The sequence below is a fragment of the Anser cygnoides genome, chromosome 14 (genome assembly GCF_040182565.1).
Source record: "Anser cygnoides isolate HZ-2024a breed goose chromosome 14, Taihu_goose_T2T_genome, whole genome shotgun sequence".
Taxonomy (NCBI): Eukaryota; Metazoa; Chordata; class Aves; order Anseriformes; family Anatidae; genus Anser; species Anser cygnoides.
This window is the reverse complement of record NC_089886.1, coordinates 12,411,698-12,438,796: the sequence shown is the minus strand read 5'-3', so window position 1 is coordinate 12,438,796 and position 27,099 is coordinate 12,411,698. Positions and strand designations below refer to the sequence as shown.

The following is a 27,099-nucleotide window of genomic DNA, read 5'->3' as shown; positions in this document are numbered from 1 at the left end:
AGCATTCTAACAAAAATCTGGAAAACCATACCATGATAGCTGTCGACTCTCATTGGGGAATCCCAGCAAGCAGGAATGAAAACAACAACACCAAACTGGATTCTACTTTTAAAATCTATCTTGCTTCTACCTGTAGACAAAGGTCTCTCACTGAGGCAATGTGTCAAGATGCCCTGCTATCCACCCAAACACAATGATCAAAGTCAAAATTCTGTATAATTAGAGTCTATGGTGGAATTTTAGTGCTGCTATAGTTTTGAGTCATTCCCAAGCAGATGGACAACTGCAAAGTCTGGCTCTGCATGTTTTCACTATGCCCTGGAGAAGATGAGATGGCAAAACTCAATAAAAAACATGGTTTTTGCCAACCAAGGTGGAAGACAATGCAGTGCAAAAGCACATGGTGATGACATATCTCACACAGACAGATCTGGGACTCAGCAAAGAAAGAGAGTAGCACTTGCATCACAGTGAAACACAGGGCTAACACCTTTCTTCCCCACAGACAAGGGAGGAGGGCTATACTGCACTGTCATCTGCCCAACCACAACATTGTGTTTCAGCACAGAATAAAACGGGGTGAGTTCTGAGGTCTTTTCTAATGACAAGCACTTAGCCAAGGAGCCTGGATCAAACCTTACTCATGGAGCAGTTTTAAAAAGCCAGTATCAGAGCTGAAACACATCATTGCCTGAAGGAGAAAGGCCTTAGTTTTCTTTTTTATTTTTTTTTTATTTCTAATATTTTTAGAGGGGTGAAGAAAAACATACATCTGAATTAGTGTTAGATGGTTATTCGTGCAGCCAATTATAAGATCAGATTTATTTCCAGGAAACAAGGCTGTGTTTCATAAGCCAGATCCCTTCCAGCTCCAAGGCATGAAGCCTTTGGCTGGGTGGACTTGCAGCTAGTCAAAGGAAAACCCATTGAACTGTCCCACGGATTCTGTCCCAGGGCTCTCCAGGGCTGCATTCCCCATAGAGCTACGCACAGGTCGGAAATGCTCTGTGTCGTCAACACCCCTGCCTGTGCCAGAGTGCTGTGGTGGCAGGTTGGGGAGGATGGGCCTCAGGAACTTGAACTCGCTGTTGCCCGAGCCCGTGGTGAGGTTGATCTCGTAGCAATAGGTGTGAGGCAGGGTCCCAGCAGCAGCCCCATCAGCCAGACTGCTCTGCAAGTTGCCTGTGCTATACAGCATATGCTCACCTTTCAGCTCCTTTCTCTTGCACACCTTGCAAGCAACAAAGGCTGTGACAGATGTGAGGAAGAGGACGGAGACAAAGACCAGTGAAATGATTAAATAGATTGTCAGGGAGCTGTCTTCATCCTGCACGGCCACCTCCTGCTGTGGCAGGTGTTCCTGTGAGAGGCCGTTGAGGAGGAGTACGCTCAGTGCTGCAGTGGCCGACAGTGGTGGCCTCCCATTGTCACGCACCAGCACTTCAAGCTTCTGCTTCATGGCATCCCTTTCTGTCACTGGCCTCCTCAGCCGTACCTCCCCATTTTGGGTACCCACAGTAAACAGCCCAGGGTCTGTGGCCCTTAGCAGGTGGAAGGAAAGCCATGAGTTCTGACCAGAGTCGACATCAATAGCCACCACTTTGGTGACAAGGTCCCCCACCTCAGCCAAAGCTGACACCAGCTCACTGGATGGCGGGCTGCTGTCCTGTGTGGGGTACAACACCAGTGGGGCATTGTCGTTCTCGTCCACAACAAGGAGGCGGACGGTGACGTTGGTGCTGAGGGGAGGGGACCCCGCATCGGTGGCACTCACCAGCACCTCAAGCTGCCTCACCTGCTCATAGTCCAGTGAACGCAGCACAAACACATGCCCGTTCTCTGAGTTCACGGAGATGCAGGAGCAGGGGTCCCGCTCTGCAGGGTGCACAGGGCTCAGGGAATAGATCACCTTGGCATTGGGTCCTGCGTCTGAGTCCACTGCACTGACAGCCCCAACAAGCACTGCAGGGATATTGTTCTCTCGCACATACATGGTGTATGACGTCTGGTTGAAGACAGGGGCATTGTCATTGACATCGGAGATGTCCACCGTGAAGGTCTGGGTGGTGGTGAGAGGAGGAGAACCTGAATCTGCCGCTGTGATGACCAGAAGGTACTGAGCTGTCTGCTCCCGGTCCAATGTGCTCACGGTCACCAGCTCATAGTAATTCTTATAGGCTGGCCTCAGGGAGAAGGAGAGCTGGTCTTCAAGGGCACAGGTGATCTCCCCATTCACACCAGAATCCTGGTCCCTGACAGCAAAGAGGGCGACCACTGTCCCAGTCTCTGCATTCTCCGGGAGGGGGTTGCTGAAGGAACTGATCATAAGCTCTGGTGCATTGTCGTTCACATCCACCACCTCCACCAACACCTTGCAGAGTGCTGAGAGGCCCCCACCATCCGTCGCTCGCACTCGGATCTCATATTTCTGTGTGACCTCAAAATCCAGGGGTTTTGTGACACGAATTTCACCACTAATGGCATCGATTGTGAAAGGCAAGTGGCTCACACTGATTGCTTGGGTGAACCCGTAGGAGATGTCACCATTATGTCCCATGTCTGGATCAGTGGCTATAATTCTGAGAATCACAGAACCCATTGGGGCATTTTCCAAAACTTGACCAAGATACATGTCCTGAGTAAAGATGGGAGCATTGTCATTTACATCCAGAACTACAATGTGGATTTGGGTGGTCCCGCTCCTAGGTGAAGAGCCACCGTCTGTAGCAATGAGACTGAAAAGCAACTCTGGCTGCTCTTCTCTGTCTAGAGGCTTATCCAGTACAAGTTCGACATAGATGTCACTGTCACCTTTAATCCGAGGAGCGACACTGAAGTACTCATTCTCGGGAGCGATGCTGTAAGTTTGGATGCTGTTGCTGCCAACGTCCAGGTCCTGAGCCGCTTCCACAGGAAAACGTGAGCCAGGTTCACTCGTTTCCAGGATCTGAAAAGTGACTCGTTCCTCGGGAAAGACCGGCGAGTGGTCGTTGACGTCCTCCACGGCCACCTCGACCCGAAAGAACTGCAGCGGGTTTTCGAGCAGGAGCTCGAAGGCGAGCGTGCAGGTAAGCGAGCGGCCGCACATCTCCTCGCGATCGAGCCGCTCCGCCAGGACGAGGCGGCCGGTGGCGCGCTCTAAGCGAAAGTGTTGCCGGCCGGCCGGTGAGGCAATGCGTGCCCGGCGAGCCGAGAGCTGCGCCGGGGTCAGCCCCGCGTCCTCCGCCACGTTGGCCACCACGGAGCCGCTCTCCCCCTCCTCGGCTACGGAGTAGCGGATGGGCTCGCAGCGAACGCGCGGCACGCACAGCAAAGCACACAGACAAAGCACTTGCCTTGCAGACGCCATGGCGGGGCGGCGGACACCCTCCGTCTGCCGCAGTCCTCCGCGGGAAGCGGCGCCCGGCAGCAGCGCGGCGGGGCGGGCGGGCGCCCTCCCTCGCGGCCTCCCTCTCTCCCTCTCGCCGAGGCCGGCTGGCGGCCCGCAGCGCGGCCGTCCGGGACCGCCAGCGGCTGCTGCGCTGTTCGGCGCGGAGGACCGCTCGCCGCCGCCTCCCGGCTGCGCTGCTCCGCGTTGTACTGGGCTCGGCTCCTCCCGGCTCGCAGCCGCTCGCCGCCGCCTTGGCCAGGAGCACCACCCTGCGGCCCGCGGCGGGACTGCTCCGGGACGGGACGCGCTCCTGGCCGCCGTCTCTCAGCCCTTGCCAAACGCCGGCGTGCTCACAGAGCTTGCCTGCAAACAACATCGCTACAAGGACTCTCCCAACAGCAGCTACCTTTTTGTGGCAGGAATTGCGCTCGGGTGTTCTTTCCATGTCACCTTTACAGGAAAGCGTGTCCTGCTTGGCGGGGATTCTGCTTACGACTGCTGCGTAAAGCAGTGTGAGCTTTTCCAATTGTTCAGTGCCATACCATCGTCGTTCCAACACCCTGTTCACCTGTTCTTCTTCCTGTGGTGACAGTCCTTCTGCAAGGGAATAGGTAACACAATGCTCCAACACAGCTCATACAGGAAAAGAGAAAGGGAAAAAAGAGGAGAGCTTTCTAAAATCATGGAATTAAAACCATGAAAAATCATGTCATGACTGCACCCTAGTCTTATGGAAAATCTACAGGAGGTTTGAAGGAAAATGATGGGATAAAACTGGTGGACGTATTTAAGTTTGTCTAGGGACAGAGTCGTCATTCATTTACCTTAGAATCCAGGGAAACAGAAGTTCACAGTGCTTTATAGTTACCGTCGATCCATGCATCGTGAGTGGTTCTACAGTTTTGAGGCAATCGCCAGGATACACCCAACCCTCCTTTTCTAAACTACAGGGATCTCTAGTTGTACACGTTATTTCTGTCCCTGGAGATGATAGTACTCAGTCTAAGCACCTCTCTTGCTGGCCAAGCTGGAGGAACACACATCACAAATACACACAGGGCCCATCCATCTCAGACAGGGAGATCGAGGACCCAACTAAGAAAGAGATCAGCACTTGTGTTGCATTGACACACAGGACTCACACCATCCTTTCCCTGCTGGCATGGGGACATGGCTAAAGTGCATTACATGAGCATGACTTGCTTTGCTTTTCAGGCAGGATGGTCAAGCGGAATTGGCGTGAGAATGATCTTTGTCTGCCCAATCTCACCCTTGTGTTGCATCCCAGAAAAGACAGGGTAGGGTCCACGGTGCTCCCTAACAAGCAGGACAAAGTAATTAAGGAGCCAAAGAATTTAACAAGACAGAGAACTTAACAAGCCAATATAAAGAGCCAAACCTTACTTATGAACCACTTCAGAAAAGATACTGTCCGAGATGAAACAAACTGCCTGAAGGAAAGAAACTTTAGTTTCTTGCTTTTTATTTTATTTGTTTTATTGTATTTTTCCTTTGAGGAGTGAAGAAAAACATATGTCTGACTTCCTATTAGAGGGTCATTTGCGAGGCCAATTACAAGCAGGACGAAGAATTTAAGGAGCCAAAGAATTTAACGAGACAAAGAACTTAACGAGCCAATTTGAAGAGCCAAATTCTACTCACTTCAGGAAAGACCCCACCTGAGCTGAAACATCATTGCATGAAGGATGGAGATTTTACTTTCTTTCAATTTATTTATTTAATTATTTTGTGTGTGGAGGAAATTATTTTGGGTGGAGGAAAACATATATCTGACATTTTTAGAGGGGTATTTGCAAGGCCAATTACAAGTGCAGGTTTAGTCTCCAGGAAACAAGGGTAAGGGTTGTGAGCTAGATCCCTTCCAGCTCTAAAACACTAGACAGGGCCTGGCCTTACCAGTGGTGAACAGAGGGGAAGTACAACTTCCCTTGGACTGCTCAAGATACTCTGCTGATTCAACCGTCATTAGCCTTCTTTATGGCAAGGGCATGCTGCTGGCTCAGGTTCAACTTGGTGTCCACTGGGAACCCCACAGCCTTTTGCACCAGGCTGCTTTCCTGGAACATGGGATTGTTCCTCCCCAAGTGAAGGACTTTGCACCTCTCCTTGTGGAACTCCATGAGGGTCCTGTCAGCCCATTTCTCCAGGTTCTCCTGGCCCTTTTGATGACAGCAACACCTTCTGCTGTAGCCAACACTTCTCTACCTCACCCCCACTCCCGTTTTACAGAACCTGACAACTTACAGGGGGTACACTCTGTCCCATCATCAAGATTATTTATAAGGATGTTCATCACGGAATCATAGAATATCCCAACGGGGAAGAAACCCATATGGATCATCGAGTCCAACTCCTGGTCCACACAGGTCTAAACAAAATTTCAGACCATGTGACTAAGAGCACAGCCCAAATGCTTCTTAAACTCCAACTGGTTTGATGCCATCACTACATCCCTGGGGAGAATGTTCCAGCACACAACAACCCTCCCTGAAGCACCTCTTCCTGATATCTAGCCTGAACCTCCCCTGCCACAGCTTGACACCATTCCCTTGGATCCTATCACTGGTCACTAAAGAGAATAGATCAGCGCCTGCCCCTTCACTCCCCCTCGTGAGGAAGCTGTAGACCGCAATGAGGTCTCCCCTCAGCCTCCACTGTTCCAGGCTGAACAGGCCAAGTGACCTCAACCGCTCTTCGTACCTCTTCTCCTCTAGGCCCTTCACCATCTTAGTAGCCCTTCTCTGGACACTCTCCAATAGTTTCACATGCTTTTTGGAATGCAGTGCCCAGAACTGCACATAGTACTCAAGGTGAGGCCACACCAACACAGAGTAGTACGGGACAATCACTTTCCTTGACCAACAAGCAATGCCATGCTTCATGCATCCCAGGATACGATTGGCCCTCCTGGCTGCCAGGGCACACTGCTGGCTCATATTCAGCTTGCTATCAACCAAAACCCCAGATCCCTCTCTGCAGGGCTGCTCTCCAGTGTCTCGTCACCCAGCCTGTACGCATAGACAGGGTTGCCCCTTCCCAGATGCAGGATGCAGCACTTGCTCTAGTTCAACTCCGTGTGGTTGGTGATTGCCCAGCTCTCCAATGTGTCCAGATCTCTCTGTAAGCCCTTTCCACCCTCAACAGAGTCAACAACTCCTCCCAGTTTAGTATCATCAGCAAATTTGCTCATAACACCTTCTAGTCCTCCATCCAAATTGTTTATTAAAACATTGAAGAGAACTGGGTCTAAAATGGAGCCCTGGGGGACCCCACTGGTGACCGGCCACTGGCCTGATGCAGCCCCATTTACCATAACCCTTTGAGCTCTACGTATCAGATAAGTATTCACCCATCATATGATGTTTTTGTTTAGCTGTATGCTGGACATTTTGTCCAGTAGGATCCTAATGGAAACTGTGTCAAAATCTTTACTGAAATCCAAAAATATTACATCAGCTGGTTTCCCTTGATCAACTAGATGGGTGATCTTATAATAAAAGGAAATCAAATTTGTTAAACAGGACCTACCCCTCATGAACCCATGTTGGCTGGGACCAATGACTACATTGTCCCCCAGGTGTGATTCAATAACTCCCAGGATAATTTTACCAGGCGCTGACGTGAGACTAACAGGCCTGTAGTTTCCAGGTTCTTCTTTCTTGCCCTTCTTGAAAACTGGTACAACATTTGCCATCTTCCAGTCAACTGGGACCTCTCCAGATTCCCAAGAACATTGAAAAATAATTGAGAGAAGTCCCATGATGATGTCAGTCAGCTCTCTGAGCACCCTGAGACGAATCCCGTCCAAACCCATGGACTTGTATGGATCCAGGTGGAGCAGCAAATCCCACACACATTAAACAATGCATTCAGTATTGATCAATGGGGTATGACAAGACTTCCTGGCATCCAACAGGACTTTGTGCCATTGACCACCACTCTTCTGGGCCCAGCTGTTCAGCCATTTATGCTCAGTGCTCACAAGACCCACAAGAGGCCTTCTAGCAAATCCCTGGTACCCACCATTTTCCTTCAAGCACTAGAGGTCACTTCTCCAGGTAGAGGACACATGCCCTCAAAAAAATACCTCCATCAAGGAACCAAGTACAAATATATATAATACATAAAAAAGCACCCAGACTTTAGAGAAACCCTGGATCCTTTACAGAGCTTTCCTGCAAAGAACACTACTATAAAGACTCTCTCCACAACAGCATCCTTTTTCTTGCCAGAATGGCACTCAGGCATTCATTTCATTTCATTTCATTTCATTTCATTTCATTTCATTTCATTTCATTTCATTTCATTTCATTTCATTTCATTTCATTTCATCTCATCTCATCTCATCTCATCTCATCTCATCTCATCTCATCTCATCTCATCTCATCTCATTTCATTTCATTTCATTTCATTTCATTTCATTTCATTTCATTTCATTTATTTCATTTCACTTTTACATACAAGGGTATACCAGCATAAAAATGATACAGTGTATAATGCAGCACAACAGAACATGATGGTGTTTATGTATCCACTCCCATATCACCTTCCTTCCAACAACCCATTGCTATAAATTGGGTGTCAGTCCTTCTTAAGGGGAATTGGTAAGACAATGTTTAAATAGCCAGCCAAAGGAGAAAGGGAAAAAAGGAAAATTTAAGCATTCCAACAAAAATGTGGAGAACCATACCATGATAGCACTTCACTGCAATTGAGGAACTGCGGTAAGCAAGAATGAAAACAATGATACAAAAAAGGATATTCCTTTTCAAAGTCTATCTTTGTTCTGCCTTGTAGACAAAGGTCCTATGAGGCAATGCGTCAAGATGCCTTGCTATACATCCAAACACAACTATCATGGTCAAAGCTCTGTATACTTAGAGTCTGTGCCAGAATCTTTAGTGCTGCTATAGTTTTGAGTCAATCCCAAGCAGATGGACCACTGCAAAGTCTGGCTCTGCACATTTTTGCTGTGTCCTGGAGAGGATGAGACGGCGGAACTCTGTATAAAACATGGTTCATGCCAACCAAGGTGGAAGACCACACAGTGCAAAAACACTTGGTGCTCACATGTCTCACACAGAGAGATCCAGGACTCAGCAAAGAAAGAGAGGAGCACTTGCACTGCAGTGAAACACAGGGTTAATGCCTTCCTTAACTTGCAGACAAGAGGGAAGGGCTATACTGCACTGTCATCTGCCCAACCACTGTGTTTCAGCACAGACTAAGATAGGGTGACTGTCAAGGTTTTTCCTAATAACAAGTACTTAGCCAGGGAGTCTCCATCAAACCTTACTCATGAAGCACTTTGGAGAACTCAGATCTGAAACACATCATTGCACGAGGAGAAAGGCCATAGTTTTCTGATATTTTTTTTATTTCTAATCTTTTTAGAGGGGTGAAGAATAACACACATCTGTCTTAGTGCTGTAGTGTCAGTTGTAAAGCCAATTACAAATGAAGATTTAATCTCCAGGAAACAAGACTGAATATCATAAGCCAGATCCCTTTCAGCTCCAAGGCATGAAGCCTTTCACTGCGTGGACTCAGACCTAGTTAAAGGGAAGCCCATTAAAGTGTCCAACAGATGGTGGACCAGAGATGTCCAGGGCTCCATCCCCCATGGAGTTAGGGACTGGTGGGAAATCCTCTGTGTCATCAAAACCCCTGCCTGTGCCAGAGTGCTGTGGTGGCAGGTTGGGGAGGATGGGCCTCAGGAACTTGAACTCGCTGTTGCCCGAGCCCGTGGTGAGGTTGATCTCGTAGCAATAGGTGTGGGGCAGGGTCCCAGCAGCAGCCCCATCAGCCAGACTGCTCTGCAAGTTGCCTGTGCCATACAGCACGTGCCCTCCTTTCAGCTCCTTTCTCTTGCACACCTTGCAAGCAACAAAGGCTGTGACAGATGTGAGGAACAGGAGGGAGACAAAGACCAGTGAAATGATTAAATAGATTGTCAGGGAGCTGTCTTCATCCTGCACGGCCACCTCCTGCTGTGGCAGGTGTTCCTGCGAGAGGCCGTTGAGGAGGAGTACACTCAGTGCTGCAGTGGCCGACAGTGGTGGCCTCCCATTGTCACGCACCAGCACTTCAAGCTTCTGCTTCATGGCATCCCTCTCTGTCACTGGCCTCCTCAGCCGTACCTCCCCATTTTGGGTACCCACAGCAAACAGCCCAGGGTCTGTGGCCCTTAGAAGGTGGAAGGAAAGCCAGGAGTTCTGACCAGAGTCGGCATCAACGGCCACCACTTTGGTGACCAGGTCCCCCACCTCGGACGAGGCTGGCACCAGCTCACTGGATGGTGGGCTGCTGTCCTGAGCAGGGTGCAACACCAGTGGGGCATTGTCGTTCTCGTCCACCACGAGGAGGCGGACAGTGACGTTGGTGCTGAGGGGAGGGGACCCCGCATCGGTGGCACTCACCAGCACCTCAAGCTGCCTCACCTGCTCATAGTCCAGTGAACGCAGCACAAACACATGCCCGTTCTCTGAGTTCACGGAGATGCAGGAGCAGGGGTCCCGCTCTGCAGCGTATACAGGTCCCAGGGAATAGATCACCTTGGCATTGGGTCCTGCGTCTGAGTCCACTGCACTGACAGCCCCAACAAGCACTGCAGGGATATTGTTCTCTCGCATATACATAGTGTATGATGTCTGGTTGAAGACAGGGGCATTGTCATTGACATCAGAGATGTCCACTGTGAAGGTCTGAGTATTGGTGAGTGAAGGAGACCCTGCATCTGCCGCTAAGATGACTACAAGGTACTGAGCTGTCTCCTCCCGGTCCAATGTGCTCACGGTCACCAGCTCATAGTAATTCTTATAGGCTGGCCTTAGGGAGAAGGAGAGCTGGTCTTCAAGGGCACAGGTGATCTCCCCATTCACACCAGAATCCCGGTCTCTTACAGCAAAGAGGGCGACCACTGTTCCAGGCTCTGCGTTCTCAGGGAGGGGACTGCTGAAGAAACTGACCACCAACTCCGGTGCATTGTCGTTCACATCCACCACCTCCACCATCACATTGCACATGCCTGAGAGGCCCCCACCATCAGTTGCGCGCACACTGAGCTCATATTTCTGTGCATCTTCGAAATCCAGGATCTTTGTGACTCGGATTTCACCACTCATGCTGTCAATGGTGAATGGCAAGTGGCTCTCACCCACCGATTGGCTGAACCTGTAGGAGATGTCACCATTCAGTCCCACATCTGGATCGGTAGCCACGACACTGAGAACCACAGAGCCCATTGGGGCATTTTCCAAAACCCGACCAATGTAAAGCTTCTCTGTGAAGGTAGGAGCATTATCATTTACATCTAGAACCACGATGTGTATTTGGGTGGTCCCGCTCCTAGGTGGAGAGCCACCATCTGTAGCAATGAGACTGAAAAGCAACTCCGAATGTGCCTCTCTGTCTAGAGGATTTTCCAATACCAATTCTATATACTTGTTACCCTCAACATGACTCTCAGAGGAGACACTGAAGTACTCATTCTCGGGAGCGATGCTGTAAGTTTGGATGCTGTTGCTGCCAACGTCCAGGTCCTGAGCCGCTTCCACAGGAAAACGTGAGCCAGGTTCACTCGTTTCCAGGATCTGAAAAGTGACTCGTTCCTCGGGAAAGACCGGCGAGTGGTCGTTGACGTCCTCCACGGCCACCTCGACCCGAAAGAACTGCAGCGGGTTTTCGAGCAGGAGCTCGAAGGCGAGCGTGCAGGTAAGCGAGCGGCCGCACAGCTCCTCGCGATCGAGCCGCTCCGCCAGGACGAGGCGGCCGGTGGCGCGCTCTAAGCGAAAGTGTTGCCGGCCGGCCGGTGAGGCAATGCGTGCCCGGCGAGCCGAGAGCTGCGCCGGGGTCAGCCCCGCGTCCTCCGCCACGTTGGCCACCACGGAGCCGCTCTCCCCCTCCTCGGCTACGGAGTAGCGGATGGGCTCGCAGCGAACGCGCGGCACGCACAGCAAAGCACACAGACAAAGCACTTGCCTTGCAGACGCCATGGCGGGGCGGCGGACACCCTCCGTCTGCCGCAGTCCTCCGCGGGAAGCGGCGCCCGGCAGCAGCGCGGCGGGGCGGGCGGGCGCCCTCCCTCGCGGCCTCCCTCTCTCCCTCTCGCCGAGGCCGGCTGGCGGCCCGCAGCGCGGCCGTCCGGGACCGCCAGCGGCTGCTGCGCTGTTCGGCGCGGAGGACCGCTCGCCGCCGCCTCCCGGCTGCGCTGCTCCGCGTTGTACTGGGCTCGGCTCCTCCCGGCTCGCAGCCGCTCGCCGCCGCCTTGGCCAGGAGCACCACCCTGCGGCCCGCGGCGGGACTGCTCCGGGACGGGACGCGCTCCTGGCCGCCGTCTCTCAGCCCTTGCCAAACGCCGGCGTGCTCACAGAGCTTGCCTGCAAACAACATCGCTACAAGGACTCTCCCAACAGCAGCAGCCTTTTTATTGTGGCAGGAATTGCGCTCGGGTGCTCTTTCCATGTCACCTTTACAGGAAAGCGTGTCCTGCTTGGCGGTCATGCGGCTTACGACTGCAGGGCAAAGCAGTGTGAGCTTTTCCAATTGTTCAGTGCCATACCATCGTCGTTCCAACAACCTGTTCTTCTTCCTGTGGTGGCAGTCCTTCTTCAGGGGAATAGGTAACACAATTCTCCAACACAGCTCATACAGGAAAAGGGAAAAGGGAAAAGGAGAATGAGTGCTTTCTAAAATCATGGAATTAAAACCTCGAAAAATCATGTCAGGACTGCACTCTTGTGTCATGGAGAACCTACAGGAAATTGGAAGAAAAATAATGGGATAAAACTGGGAGACTGTATTTACATTTGTCTAGGGAAAGAGTCGTCGTTCATTTACCTTAGAATCCAGGGAAACAAAAGTTCACAGTGCGTTATATTTACTGTCAATCCCAGCGTCGTGAATGCTTCTAGAGCTTTGAGGCGATCCCCAAGAGACAGCCAACCCTCTTTTTCTAAACCACAGGGATCTCTAGCTGTGCACCTTATTTCTGACTCATTGAGGTAACAGCACTCAGTCCAAGCACCTCTCTTGCTGGCCAAGCTGGAGGAACACACATCACAAATACACACTGGGCAACGCATCTCAGACAGGGAGATCGAGGACCCAGCTAAGAAAGAGAGCAGCACTCGTGTTGCATTGACACACAGGACTCACACCGTCCTTTCCCTGCTGGCATGGGGACATGGCTAAAGTGCATTACATTAGCTTGACTGTCTTTGCTTTTAAGGAAGGATGGCCAAGCTGCTTTGCCATGAGAATGATCTTTACCCAATCTCACCCTTGTGTTACATTCCAGAAAAAGGACATGGTGGGGTCCACAGTGCTCCCTAACAAGCAGGATAAAGAATTTAAGGAGCCATAGAATTTAACGACACAAAGAACTTAACGAGCTAATTTAAAGAGCCAAGCCCTACTAATGAAGCACTTCAGAAAAGATACTGTCCGAGATGAAACATATCATTGCCTGAAAGACATAGACTTCAGTTTCTTTCTTTTTATTGTATTTTTTAAAATTTATTTATTTTCGAACGGTGAAGAAAACCATACATCTGACTTCTCAGAAGGTCGTTTGCGAGGCCAATTACAAGTGCAAATTTACTCTCCAGGAAAAAAAAAAACCAACCAACCAAACAAACAAACAAAAAAACCTAAGTGTCATTAGCTAGATCCCTTCCAGCTCTAAAACCCTAGTCAGAGTCTGGCATTACCGGTGGTGGTCAGAGTGGAAGGATGACTTCCCCTGACCAGCACAAGATACTCCATTGATCTGCTCACGATACTCTGCTGATGCAACCTGAGACATCATTAGCCTTCTTTATGGCAAGGGCATGCTGCTGGCTCAGGTTTAACTTGGTGTCCAATGGGACCCTCAACGCCTTTTCCACCAGGCTGTTTTCCTGGAACATGGGATTGTTCCTGCTCACTAAAGGACTTTGCACCTCTCCTTGAGGTATTCCGTGAGGGTCCTGACAACCCATTTCTCCAGGTTCTCCAGGTCCTTTCAATGACAGCAACACCATCTGCTGTAGCCAACACTTCCCTACCCTGCCCCCACACCTGTTTTACAGCACCTGCTGACTTTCAGGGGGTACACTGTCCCATCATCGAGGTTATTTTTAAGGATGTTAAACAGGAATGCAAATACTGTTGACCCACGGCATACACCAATATTTTCGGGGATTCATATGGACTTTGTGCCACTGATCACCACTCTTCTGGGCCCAGCTGCTCAGCCATTTCTTACGCTCAGTGCTCACAAGGCCCACAGGAAACCTTCCAGCAAATCCCCGGTACCTACTCTCATCTTCCAGGCAGTAGCGGCCACACATCCAGGTAGGGGACACATGCACCCATAACAATACCTCAATTAAAGAACCCCCCCAAAAATAAATAAGTAATTCCCAGTTGTAGAAAAAAAAAGGATTATTTACAGAGCTTTCCTGCAAAGAACATTACTACAAAAACTTTCTTCACAACAGCATCATTTTATTGCCAGTATTTCGCAAAGAGCAACCCCAGTTCATGAAAAACTTCAGAAAAGACAATATAAGAGCTTAAACATATAATTCCCTGAAGGATAGAGACTTTAGTTTCTTTCATTTCATTTATTTCTTTATTTTTATTTTGAGGGGAGAAAAAAATTACCTTTTGTTAACGTTAGAGGGTCATATGCAAGGCAAGTTACGAGTGGACATTGACTCTGCAGGGAACAAGGGTAAGTGTCATGAGCTAGATCCCTTCCAGCTCTAAAATGCTAGATAGGGTTTGGCCTCACCATCTGTGAACAGAGGGGAAGGAAGACTTCCCTTGACCTCCTCAAGATACTCCCTTGACCAGCTCACAGTATTCTGCTGGTGCAACCTTAGACATTGTTAGCCTTCTTTATGGCAAGGCCATGCTTTTGGATCAAGTTCAACTTGTCTCCACAGGACCCCTAGGCCTTTTACAGAAGGCTGCTCTTCTGGAACACGGGATTGTTCCTCCCCAAGAGAAGGACTTTGCACCTCTCCTTGTGGAATTCCATGAGGCTCCTGTCAGCCCTTTTCTCCTGGTTCTTTCAATGACAGCAACACCCTTTGCTGTAGCCAACACTGACACCTCCTCCCCACACACTCCCATTTTATGGCACCTGCCAACTTACGGAGTTACACTCTGTCCCATCATTGGGATTATTTATAAGGATGGTAAACAGGAATGCAAACACTGTTGACCCATGATGTACACCAAGATTTCCTGGCATCCAACCGGAATTTGTGCTACTGATCACCACCCTTCTGGGCCCAGCTGCACAGCCACTTCTTATGCTCAGTGCTCACAAGACCAACCAAAGGTGTTCTAGCAAATCCCTAGTACCCACTCTTTCCCTCCAGGCACCAGTGGCCGCATCTCATGGTAATGGATACGTACCCCCATTACAAAACCTCAATCAAGGAACCATATAATAATAAACCCCTCCCAGAATTTGGAAAACTAAAAATGGGTGCTTTACAGAGCTTTCCAGGAAAGAATATTACTACAAAGACTCTCTCCACAACAGCATCCTTTTTATTGCCAGAATGGCACTCAGGCATTCATTTCATTTCATTTCATTTCATTTCATTTCATTTCATTTCATTTCATTTCATTTCATTTCATTTCATTTCATTTCATTTCATTTCATTTCATTTATTTCATTTCACTTTTACATACAAGGGTATACCAGCATAAAAATGATACAGTGTATAATGCAGCACAACAGAACATGATGGTATTTATGTATCCACTCCCACATCACCTTCCTTCCAACAACCCATTGCTATAAATTGGGTGTCAGTCCTTCTTAAGGGGAATTGGTAAGACAATGTTTAAATAGCCAGCCAAAGGAGAAAGGGAAAAAAGGAAAATTTAAGCATTCCAACAAAAATGTGGAGAACCATACCATGATAGCACTTCACTGCAATTGAGGAACTGCGGTAAGCAAGAATGAAAACAATGATACAAAAAAGGATATTCCTTTTTAAAGTCTATCTTTGTTCTGCCTTGTAGACAAAGGTCCTATGAGGCAACGCGTCAAGATGCCTTGCTATACATCCAAACACAACTATCATGGTCAAAGCTCTGTATACTTAGAGTCTGTGCCAGAATCTTTAGTGCTGCTATAGTTTTGAGTCAATCCCAAGCAGATGGACCACTGCAAAGTCTGGCTCTGCACATTTTTGCTGTGTCCTGGAGAGGATGAGACGGTGGAACTCTGTATAAAACACGGTTCATGCCAACCAAGGTGGAAGACCACACAGTGCAAAAACACTTGGTGCTCACATGGCTCACAGAGAGATCCAGGACTCAGCAAAGAAAGAGAGGAGCACTTGCATCGCAGTGAAACACAGGGCTAATGCCTTTCTTACCTTGCAGACAAGGGAAAAGGGCTATACTGCACTCTCATCTGCCCAAACTCAACCACTGTGTTTCAGCACACAATAAGACAGGGTGATTGTCAAGGTTTTTCCTAATAACAAGCACTTAGCCAGGGAGTCTCCATCAAACCTTACTCATGAAGCACTTTGAAGAACTCAGATCTGAAGCATATCATTGCATGAGGAGAAAGGCCATAGTTTTCTTATATTTTTCTTATTTTTAATCTTTTTGGAAGGGTGAAGAAAAACATATATCTGACTTAGTGTTAGAGGGTCAGTTGTAAAGTCAATTACAAATGCAGATTTAATCTCCAGGAAACAAGACTGAATATCATAAGCCAGATCCCTTCCAGCTCCAAGGCATGAAGCCTTTCACTGCGTGGACTCAGACCTAGTTTAAGGGAAGCCCATTAAAGTGTCCAACAGATGGTGGACCAGAGATGTCCAGGGCTGCATCCCCCATGGAGTTAGGGACTGGTGGGAAATCCTCCGTGTTATCAAAACCCCTGCCTGTGCCAGAGTGCTGTGGTGGCAGGCTGGGGAGAATGGGCCTCAGGAACTTGAACTCGCTGTTGCCCGAGCCTGTGGTGAGGTTGATCTCATAGCAATAGGTGTGGGGCAGGGTCCCAGCAGCAGCCCCATCAGCCAGACTGCTCTGCAAGTTGCCTGTGCTATACAGCACGTGCCCTCCTTTCAGCTCCTTTCTCTTGCACACCTTGCAAGCAACAAAGGCTGTGACAGATGTGAGGATGAGGAGGGAGACAAAGACCAGTGAAATGATTAAATAGATTGTCAGGGAGCTGTCTTCATCCTGCACGGCCACCTCCTGCTGTGGCAGGTGTTCCTGCGAGAGGCCGTTGAGGAGGAGTACACTCAGTGCTGCAGTGGCTGACAGTGGTGGCCTCCCATTGTCACGCACCAGCACTTCAAGCTTCTGCTTCATGGCATCCCTCTCTGTCACTGGCCTCCTCAGCCGTACCTCCCCATTTTGGGTACCCACGGTAAACAGCCCAGGATCTGTGGCCCTTAGAAGGTGGAAGGAAAGCCAGGAGTTCTGACCAGAGTCGGCATCAACGGCCACCACTTTGGTGACCAGGTCCCCAACCTCGGACGAGGCTGGCACCAGCTCACTGGATGGCGGGCTGCTGTCCTGAGCAGGGTGCAACACCACTGGGGCATTGTCGTTTTCGTCCACCACGAGGAGGCGGACGGTGACATTGGTGCTGAGGGGAGGGGATCCCCCATCAGTAGCACTCACCAGCACCTCAAGCTGCCTCACCTGCTCATAGTCCAGTGGACGCAGCACAAACACATGCCCGTTCTCTGAGTTCACAGAGATGCAGGAGCAGGGGTCCTGCTCTGTGGGGTGCACAGGCCTCAGGGAATACATCACCTTGGCATTGGGTCCTGCGTCTGAGTCCACTGCACTGACAGCCCCAACAAGCACTGCAGGGATATTGTTCTCTCGCACATACATGGTATACGATGTTTGGTTGAAGACAGGAGCATTGTCATTGACATCGGAGATGTCCACCGTGAAGGTCTGGGTGGTGGTGAGAGGAGGAGAACCTGCGTCTTCCGCTGTGATGACCAGAAGGTACTGAGCTGTCTCCTCCCGGTCCAATGTGCTCACGGTCACCAGCTCATAGTAATTCTTATAGGCTGGCCTCAGGGAGAAGGAGAGCTGGTCTTCAAGGGCACAGGTGATCTCCCCATTCACACCAGAATCCCGGTCTCTCACAGCAAAGAGGGCGACCACTGTTCCAGGCTCTGCATTCTCAGGGAGGGGGCTGCTGAAGAAACTGACCACCAGCTCCGGTGCATTGTCATTCACATCCACCACCTCCACCAACACCTTGCAGAGTGCCGAGAGGCCCCCACCATCAGTTGCCCTCACACTGAGGTCATATCTCTGTGTGGCCTCGAAGTCCAGGGGCTTTGCGACTCGAATTTCACCACTCATGCTGTCAATTGTGAAAGGCAACTGGCTGTCCCCAAGAACATTGCTGAACCTGTAGGAGATGTCACCATTCAGTCCCACATCTGGATCCATTGCAACAACGCTGAGAATCACAGAACCTATTGGGGCATTTTCCAAAACACGTCCAATGTAATGCTTCTGTGTGAAGGTGGGAGCATTGTCATTTACATCCAAAACCACGATGTGTATTTGGGTGGTCCCGCTCCTAGATGGAGAGCCACCGTCTGTAGCAACGAGACTGAAAAGCAACTCCAAATGTGCCTCTCTGTCCAGTGTTTGATCTAAGACCAAGTCGACATACTTGTCATCATCACTGTGAGTCTCGAAAGAGACACTAAAATATTCGTTCTCAGGAGCAATGGTGTAAGCCTGGATGCTGTTGCTGCCAACGTCCAGGTCCTGAGCTGCCTCCACGGGAAAACGTGAGCCAGGGTCACTCGTTTCCAGGATCTGAAAAGTGACTCGTTCCTCGGGAAAGACCGGCGAGTGGTCGTTGACGTCCTCCACGGCCACCTCGACCCGAAAGAACTGCAGCGGGTTTTCGAGCAGGAGCTCGAAGGCGAGCGTGCAGGTAAGCGAGCGGCCGCACAGCTCCTCGCGATCGAGCCGCTCCGCCAGGACGAGGCGGCCGGTGGCGCGCTCTAAGCGAAAGTGTTGCCGGCCGGCCGGTGAGGCAATGCGTGCCCGGCGAGCCGAGAGCTGCGCCGGGGTCAGCCCCGCGTCCTCCGCCACGTTGGCCACCACGGAGCCGCTCTCCCCCTCCTCGGCTACGGAGTAGCGGATGGGCTCGCAGCGAACGCGCGGCACGCACAGCAAAGCACACAGACAAAGCACTTGCCTTGCAGACGCCATGGCGGGGCGGCGGACACCCTCCGTCTGCCGCAGTCCTCCGCGGGAAGCGGCGCCCGGCAGCAGCGCGGCGGGGCGGGCGGGCGCCCTCCCTCGCGGCCTCCCTCTCTCCCTCTCGCCGAGGCCGGCTGGCGGCCCGCAGCGCGGCCGTCCGGGACCGCCAGCGGCTGCTGCGCTGTTCGGCGCGGAGGACCGCTCGCCGCCGCCTCCCGGCTGCGCTGCTCCGCGTTGTACTGGGCTCGGCTCCTCCCGGCTCGCAGCCGCTCGCCGCCGCCTTGGCCAGGAGCACCACCCTGCGGCCCGCGGCGGGACTGCTCCGGGACGGGACGCGCTCCTGGCCGCCGTCTCTCAGCCTTGGCCAAACGCCGGCGTGCTCACAGAGGTTGCCTGCAAACAACATCGCTACAAGGACTCTCCCAACAGCAGCAGCCTTTTTATTGTGGCAGGAATTGCGCTCGGGTGTTCTTTCCATGTCACCTTTACAGGAAAGCGTGTCCTGCTTGTCGGTCATGTGGCTTATGAATGCAGTGCAAAGCAGTGTGAGCTTTTCCAATTGTTCAGTGCCATACCATCGTCGTTCCAACAACCTGTTCTTCTTCCTGTGGTGACAGTCCTTCTTCAGGGGAATAGGTAACACAATGCTCAAACACAACTCATACAGGAAAAGAGAAAGGGAAAAAGGAGTATGAAATCTTTCTAAAACTATGGAATTAATACCATTAAAAATCATGTCATGACTGCTCTCTCGTCAGATGGAGAACCTACAGGAAATGGGAAGGAGAATGATGGGAGAAAATTGGGAGACCGTATTTGTCTAGGGACAGAGTCGTCATTCACTTACCTTAGAATCCAGGGAAACAGAAGTTCACAGTACTTTATATTTACACTCATTCCCAGCATCATGAGTGCTTCTAGAGCTTTGAGGCAATCCCCAAGAGACAGCCAACCATCCTTTTCTAAACCAAAGGGATCTCTGACTGTGCACGTTATTTCCATCCCCTGGAGATGACAGCACTCAGTCTAAGCACCTCTCTTGCTTGCCAAGCTGGAGGAGCACACATCACAAATACACACAGCGTCCACACATCTCAGACAGGGAGATCCAGGACCCAGCTAAGAAAGAGAGCAGCACTTGTGCTGCATTGACACACAGGACTCACACCATCCTTTCCCTGCTGACATGGGGGCATGGCTAAAGTGCATTACATGAGTGTGACTTGCTTTGCTTTTAATGAAGGATGGCCAAGCTGCATTGGCGTGAGAATGATCTTTGTCTGCCCAATCTCACCCTTGTGTTACATCCCAGAAAAAGGACAGGATGAGGTCCACATCGTTCCCTAACAAGCAGGACAAAGAATTTAAGGAGCCAAAGAACTTAACGAGACAAAGAACTTCACAAGCCAATATAAAGAGCCAAACCCTACTAATGAAGCACTTCAGAAAAGATACTGTCCGAGATGAAACATACTGCCTGAAGGATGGAAACTTTAGTTTCTTCCTTTTGTTGTATTTGTTTTAATTTATTTATTTTGGAGCAGTGAAGAAAAACATACATCTGACTTCCTATCAGAGGGTCTTTTGTGAGGCCAATTACAAGCGCAAATTTACTCTCCAGGAAAAAAAACAAAAACCTAAGTGTCATGAGCTAGATCCCTTCCAACTCTAAAACAGTAGACAGGGTCTGGCATCACCGGTGGTGAACAGAGGGGAAGGATGACTTCCCCTGACCAGCACAAGATAGTCTGTTGACCTGCTCACGATACTCTGCTGATGCAACCTGTGACATCATTAGCCTTCTTTATGACAAGGGCATGCTGCTGGCTCAGGTTCAACTTGGTGTCAACTGGGACCCTCAGAGCCTTTTCCACCATCTGTTTTCCTGGAACATGTGATTGTTCCTGCTCACTAAAGGACTTTGCACCTCTCCTTGAGGAATGCCATGAGGCTCCTGTCAGCTCTTTTCTCCTGGTTCTTTCAATGACAGCAACACCCTTTGCTGTAGCCAACACTGACACCTCCTCCCCACACACTCCCATTTTATGGCACCTGCCAGCTTACAAGGGGTTACACTCTGTCCCATCATCAAGACTATTTATAAGGATGGTAAACAGGAATGCAAACACTGTTGACCCATGATGTACACCAAGATTTCCTGGCATCCAACCAGACTTTGTGCTACTGATCATCACCCTTCTGGGCCCAGCTGCTCCACCACTTCTTATGCTCAGTGCTCACAAGACCAGCAAGAGGCGTTCTGGCAAAACCCTAGAACCCACTCTTTCCCTCCAGGCACCAGTGGCCGCATCTCATGGTAACGGATACGTACCCCCATTACAATACCTCAGTCAAGGAACCATGTAATAAAAAAACCCTCCCAGAATTTGGAAAAATAACAATGGGTGCTTTACAGAGCTTTCCTGGAAATAATATTACTACAAAGACTCTCTCCTCAACAGCATCCTTTTTATTGCCAGAATGGCACACGGGCACTTATTTTATTCCATATTTAGACAAGGATATCCTGGATTAAAAATGATACAGTGTATAACGCAGCACAATAGAACATGAGGGTGTTTAAATATCCAGTCCAATAACAACTTCTTTCCAACAATCCATTGTTATAGGTTGGGTGTCAGTCCTTCTTCAGGGGAATTGGTAAGACAATGTTTAAATAGGCAGCCAAAGGAGAAAGGGAAAAAAGGAAAATTTAAGCATTCTAATGAAAACCTGGAAAAATATGCCATGATAGCAATTCACTGCAATTGAGGAGCCGCGGTAAGCAAGAATGAAAACAATGATACCAAGATGAGTTTCCCTTTTGAAAGTTTATCTTGGTTCCACCTGCAGAAAAAGGTCCTCTGAGGCAATGTGTCGACTTGAATTTCAATCCACCCAAACACAATGATCACAGTCAAAGCCCTGTATAATTACAGTCTATGTTGGAATACTTAGTGCTGCTATAGTTTCGAGTCAATCCCAAGCAGATGGACAACTGCAAAGTCTGGCTCTGCACATTTTTGCTGTGCCGACGTTAAGATGACATGGCGGAACTCAGTACAAAGCATGCTTCCTGCCAGTCGAAAGGGAAGACAATGCAGTGCAAAAACAAATGGTGCTCACGTCTCACAAAGAGACACAGGATTCAGCAAAGAAAGAGAGTAGCACTTGCACTTCAGTGAAACACAGGGCTAATGCCTTTCTTACCTTGCAGACAAGGGAGAAGGGCTATACTGCACTGTCATCTGCCCAACCACAACATTGTGTTTCAGCACAGAATAAAACAGGGTGACAGCCAAGGTATTGCCTAATGAAAAGCACTTAGCCAGGGAACCTGGATAAAATATTCCTCATGAAGCATTTTGGAAAAGCCAATATCAGAGCTGAAACATATCGTTGCCTGAGGAGAAAGGCCATAGTTTTCTCATATTTTTTTATTTTTAATCTTTTTGGAAGGGTGAAGAAAAACATATATCTGACTTGTGTTAGAGGGTCAGTTGTAAAGTCAATTACAAATGCAGATTTAATCTCCAGGAAACAAGACTGAATATCATAAGCCAGATCCCTTCCAGCTCCAAGGCATGAAGCCTTTCACTGCGTGGACTCAGACCTAGTTAAAGGGAAGCCCATTAAAGTGTCCAACAGATGATGGACCAGAGGTGTCCAGGGCTCCATCCCCCATGGAGTTAGGGACTGGTGGGAAATCCTCTGTGTCATCAAAACCCCTGCCTGTGCCAGAGTGCTGTGGCGGCAGGCTCGGGAGGATGGGCCTCAGGAACTTGAACTCGCTGTTGCCCGAGCCTGTGGTGAGGTTGATCTCGTAGCAATAGGTGTGGGGCAGGGTCCCAGCAGCAGCCCCATCAGCCAGACTGCTCTGCAAGTTGCCTGAGCCATACAGCACATGTCCTCCTTTCAGCTCCTTTCTCTTGCACACCTTGCAAGCAACAAAGGCTGCGACAGATGTGAGGAAGAGGAGGGAGACAAAGACCAGTGAAATGATTAAATAGATTGTCAGGGAGCTGTCTTCATCCTGTACAGCCACCTCCTGCTGTGGCAGGTGTTCCTGCGAGAGGCCGTTGAGGAGGAGTACGCTCAGTGCTGCAGTGGCTGACAGTGGTGGCCTCCCATTGTCACGCACCAGCACTTCAAGCTTCTGCTTCATGGCATCCCTCTCTGTCACTGGCCTCCTCAGCCGTACCTCCCCATTTTGGGTACCCACGGTAAACAGCCCAGGATCTGTGGCCCTTAGAAGGTGGAAGGAAAGCCAGGAGTTCTGACCAGAGTCGGCATCAACGGCCACCACTTTGGTGACCAGGTCCCCAACCTCGGACGAGGCTGGCACCAGCTCACTGGATGGCGGGCTGCTGTCCTGAGCAGGGTGCAACACCAGTGGGGCATTGTCGTTCTCGTCCACCACGAGGAGGCGGACAGTGACATTGGTACTGAGGGGAGGGGATCCCCCATCGGTAGCACTCACCAGCACCTCAAGCTGCCTCACCTGCTCATAGTCCAGTGAACGCAGCACAAACACATGCCCGTTCTCTGAGTTCACGGAGATGCAGGAGCAGGGGTCCTGCTCTGTGGGGTGCACAGGCCCCAGGGAATAGATCACCTTGGCATTGGGTCCTGCATCTGAGTCCACTGCACTGACAGCCCCAACAAGCACCGCAGGGATATTGTTCTCTCGCACATACATGGTGTATGATGTCTGGTTGAAGACAGGGGCATTGTCATTGACATCAGAGATGTCCACTGAGAAGGTCTGAGTATTGGTGAGTGAAGGAGACCCTGCGTCTGCCACTAAGATGACTACAAGGTACTGAGCTGTCTCCTCCCGGTCCAATGTGCTCACGGTCACCAGCTCATAGTAATTCTTATAGGCTGGCCTCAGGGAGAAGGAGAGCTGGTCTTCAAGGGCACAGGTGATCTCCCCATTCACACCAGAATCCCGGTCTCTCACAGCAAAGAGGGCGACCACTGTTCCAGGCTCTGCGTTCTCGGGGAGGGGACTGCTGAAGAAACTGACCACCAGCTCCGGTGCATTGTCGTTCACATCCACCACCTCCACCATCACATTGCACATGCCTGAGAGGCCCCCACCATCAGTTGTGCGCACACTGAGCTCATATTTCTGTGCATCTTCGAAATCCAGGATCTTTGTGACTCGGATTTCACCACTCATGCTGTCAATAGTGAATGGCAAGTGGCTCTCACCCACCGATTGGCTGAACCTGTAGGAGATGTCACCATTCAGTCCCACATCTGGATCGGTAGCCACGACACTGAGAACCACAGAGCCCATTGGGGCATTTTCCAAAACCCGACCAATGTAAAGCTTCTCTGTGAAGGTAGGAGCATTATCATTTACATCCAAAACCACGATGTGTATTTGGGTGGTCCCGCTCCTAGGTGGAGAGCCACCATCTGTAGCAATGAGACTGAAAAGCAACTCCAAATGTGCCTCTCTGTCTAGAGGATTTTCCAATACCAATTCTATATACTTGTTACCCTCAACATGACTCTCAGAGGAGACACTGAAGTACTCATTCTCGGGAGCGATGCTGTAAGCCTGGATGCTGTTGCTGCCAACGTCCAGGTCCTGAGCTGCCTCCACGGGAAAACGTGAGCCTGGGTCGCCCCTTTCCGGGATCTGAAAAGTGACTCGTTCCTCGGGAAAGACCGGCGAGTGGTCGTTGACGTCCTCCACGGCCACCTCGACCCGAAAGAACTGCAGCGGGTTTTCGAGCAGGAGCTCGAAGGCGAGCGTGCAGGTAAGCGAGCGGCCGCACAGCTCCTCGCGATCGAGCCGCTCCGCCAGGACGAGGCGGCCGGTGGCGCGCTCTAAGCGAAAGTGTTGCCGGCCGGCCGGTGAGGCAATGCGTGCCCGGCGAGCCGAGAGCTGCGCCGGGGTCAGCCCCGCGTCCTCCGCCACGTTGGCCACCACGGAGCCGCTCTCCCCCTCCTCGGCTACGGAGTAGCGGATGGGCTCGCAGCGAACGCGCGGCACGCACAGCAAAGCACACAGACAAAGCACTTGCCTTGCAGACGCCATGGCGGGGCGGCGGACACCCTCCGTCTGCCGCAGTCCTCCGCGGGAAGCGGCGCCCGGCAGCAGCGCGGCGGGGCGGGCGGGCGCCCTCCCTCGCGGCCTCCCTCTCTCCCTCTCGCCGAGGCCGGCTGGCGGCCCGCAGCGCGGCCGTCCGGGACCGCCAGCGGCTGCTGCGCTGTTCGGCGCGGAGGACCGCTCGCCGCCGCCTCCCGGCTGCGCTGCTCCGCGTTGTACTGGGCTCGGCTCCTCCCGGCTCGCAGCCGCTCGCCGCCGCCTTGGCCAGGAGCACCACCCTGCGGCCCGCGGCGGGACTGCTCCGGGACGGGACGCGCTCCTGGCCGCCGTCTCTCAGCCTTTGCCGAACGCCGGCGTGCTCACAGAGCTTGCCTGCAAACAACATCGCTACAAGGACTCTCCCAACAGCAGCAGCCTTTTTATTGTGGCAGGAATTGCGCTCGGGTGTTCTTTCCATGTCACCTTTACAGGAAAGCGTGTCCTGCTTGGCGGGGATTCTGCTTACGACTGCTGCGTAAAGCAGTGTGAGCTTTTCCAATTGTTCAGTGCCATACCATCGTCGTTCCAACAACCTGTTCACCTGTTCTTCTTCCTGTGGTGACAGTCCTTCTGCAGGGGAATAGGTAACACAATGCTCCAACACAGCTCATACAGGAAAAGAGAAAGGGAAAAAAGAGGAGAGCTTTCTAAAACTATGGAATTAAAACCATGAAAAATCATGTCATGACTGCACCCTAGTCTTATGGAAAATCTACAGGAGGTTTGAAGGAAAATGATGGGATAAAACTGGTGGACGTATTTAAGTTTGTCTAGGGACAGAGTCGTCATTCATTTACCTTAGAATCCAGGGAAACAGAAGTTCACAGTGCTTTATAGTTACCGTCGATCCATGCATCGTGAGTGGTTCTACAGTTTTGAGGCAATCGCCAGGATACACCCAACCCTCCTTTTCTAAACTACAGGGATCTCTAGTTGTAGACGTTATTTCTGTCCCTGGAGATGATAGTACTCAGTCTAAGCACCTCTCTTGCTGGCCAAGCTGGAGGAACACACATCACAAATACACACTGGGCCCATCCATCTCAGACAGGGAGATCGAGGACCAACTAAGAAAGAGATCAGCACTTGTGTTGCATTGACACACAGGACTCACACCATCCTTTCCCTGCTGACATGGGGGCATAGCTAAAGTGCATTACATGAGTGTGACTTGCTTTGCTTTTAATGAAGGATGGCCAAGCTGCATTGGCGTGAGAATGATCTTTGTCTGCCCAATCTCACCCTTGTGTTACATCCCAGAAAAAGGACAGGATGAGGTCCACATCGTTCCCTAACAAGGAGAACAAAGAATTTAAGGAGCCAAAGAACTTAACGAGACAAAGAACTTCACAAGCCAATATAAAGAGCCAAACCCTACTAATGAAGCACTTCAGAAAAGATACTGTCCGAGATGAAACATACTGCCTGAAGGATGGAAACTTTAGTTTCTTGCTTTTTATTGTATTTGTTTTAATTTATTTATTTTGGAGCAGTGAAGAAAAACATACATCTGACTTCCTGTTAGAGGGTCTTTTGTGAGGCCAATTACAAGCGCAAATTTACTCTCCAGGAAAAAAAACAAAAACCTAAGTGTCATGAGCTAGATCCCTTCCAACTCTAAAACAGTAGACAGGGTCTGGCATCACCAGTGGTGAACAGAGGGGAAGGATGACTTCCCCTGACCAGCACAAGATACTCCATTAATCTGCTCACGATACTCTGCTGATGCAACCTGAGACATCATTAGCCTTCTTTATGGCAAGGGCATGCTGCTGGCTCAGGTTTAACTTGGTGTCCAATGGGGCCCTCAGGGCCTTTTCCACCATCTGTTTTCCTGGAACATGGGATTGTTCCTGCTCACTAAAGGACTTTGCACCTCTCCTTGAGGAATGCCATGAGGCCCCTGTCAGCCCTTTTCTCCTGGTTCTTTCAATGACAGCAACACCCTTTGCTGTAGCCAACACTGACACCTCCTCCCCACACACTCCCATTTTATGGCACCTGCCAGCTTACAAGGGGTTACACTCTGTCCCATCATCAAGACTATTTATAAGGATGGTAAACAGGAATGCAAACACTGTTGACCCATGATGTACACCAAGATTTCCTGGCATCCAACCAGACTTTGTGCTACTGATCATCACCCTTCCGGGCCCAGCTGCTCCACCACTTCTTATGCTCAGTGCTCACAAGACCAGCAAGAGGCGTTCTGGCAAAACCCTAGAACCCACTCTTTCCCTCCAGGCACCAGTGGCCGCATCTCATGGTAACGGATATGTACCCCCATTACAATACCTCAGTCAAGGAACCATGTAATAAAAAAAACCCCCCAGAATTTGGAAAAATAAAAATGGGTGCTTTACAGAGCTTTCCTGGAAATAAT

General features: G+C 50.5%; 4 protein-coding genes across 4 annotated transcripts; all 4 read right to left on the bottom strand.

The window, feature by feature from the left end:
• Positions 1–707: 707 nt before the first annotated feature.
• Positions 708–8,612, bottom strand: LOC136786405 (protocadherin beta-4-like). The gene is made up of 2 exons (XM_066977261.1): positions 7,843–8,612; positions 708–7,723 (listed from the first exon to the last, which is right to left on the bottom strand). The coding sequence occupies exon 2, from the start codon at positions 3,347–3,349 to the stop codon at positions 908–910; it is 2,442 nt and encodes an 813-aa protein (XP_066833362.1). The 5' UTR covers positions 3,350–7,723; positions 7,843–8,612; the 3' UTR covers positions 708–907.
• Positions 8,613–8,750: 138 nt separating this feature from the next.
• Positions 8,751–14,742, bottom strand: LOC125181156 (protocadherin beta-15-like). The gene has a single exon (XM_066977260.1). The coding sequence runs from the start codon at positions 11,383–11,385 to the stop codon at positions 8,944–8,946; it is 2,442 nt and encodes an 813-aa protein (XP_066833361.1). The 5' UTR covers positions 11,386–14,742; the 3' UTR covers positions 8,751–8,943.
• Positions 14,743–14,920: 178 nt separating this feature from the next.
• On the bottom strand, positions 14,921–20,923 carry LOC125181157 (protocadherin beta-15-like). The gene has a single exon (XM_048055124.2). It carries the CDS (start codon positions 18,617–18,619, stop codon positions 16,178–16,180), a length of 2,442 nt encoding a protein of 813 aa, XP_047911081.2. The 5' UTR covers positions 18,620–20,923; the 3' UTR covers positions 14,921–16,177.
• Positions 20,924–21,062: 139 nt separating this feature from the next.
• On the bottom strand, positions 21,063–26,976 carry LOC136786407 (protocadherin beta-15-like). Its single transcript, XM_066977263.1, has one exon. The coding sequence runs from the start codon at positions 24,663–24,665 to the stop codon at positions 22,224–22,226; it is 2,442 nt and encodes an 813-aa protein (XP_066833364.1). The 5' UTR covers positions 24,666–26,976; the 3' UTR covers positions 21,063–22,223.
• Positions 26,977–27,099: the final 123 nt, after the last annotated feature.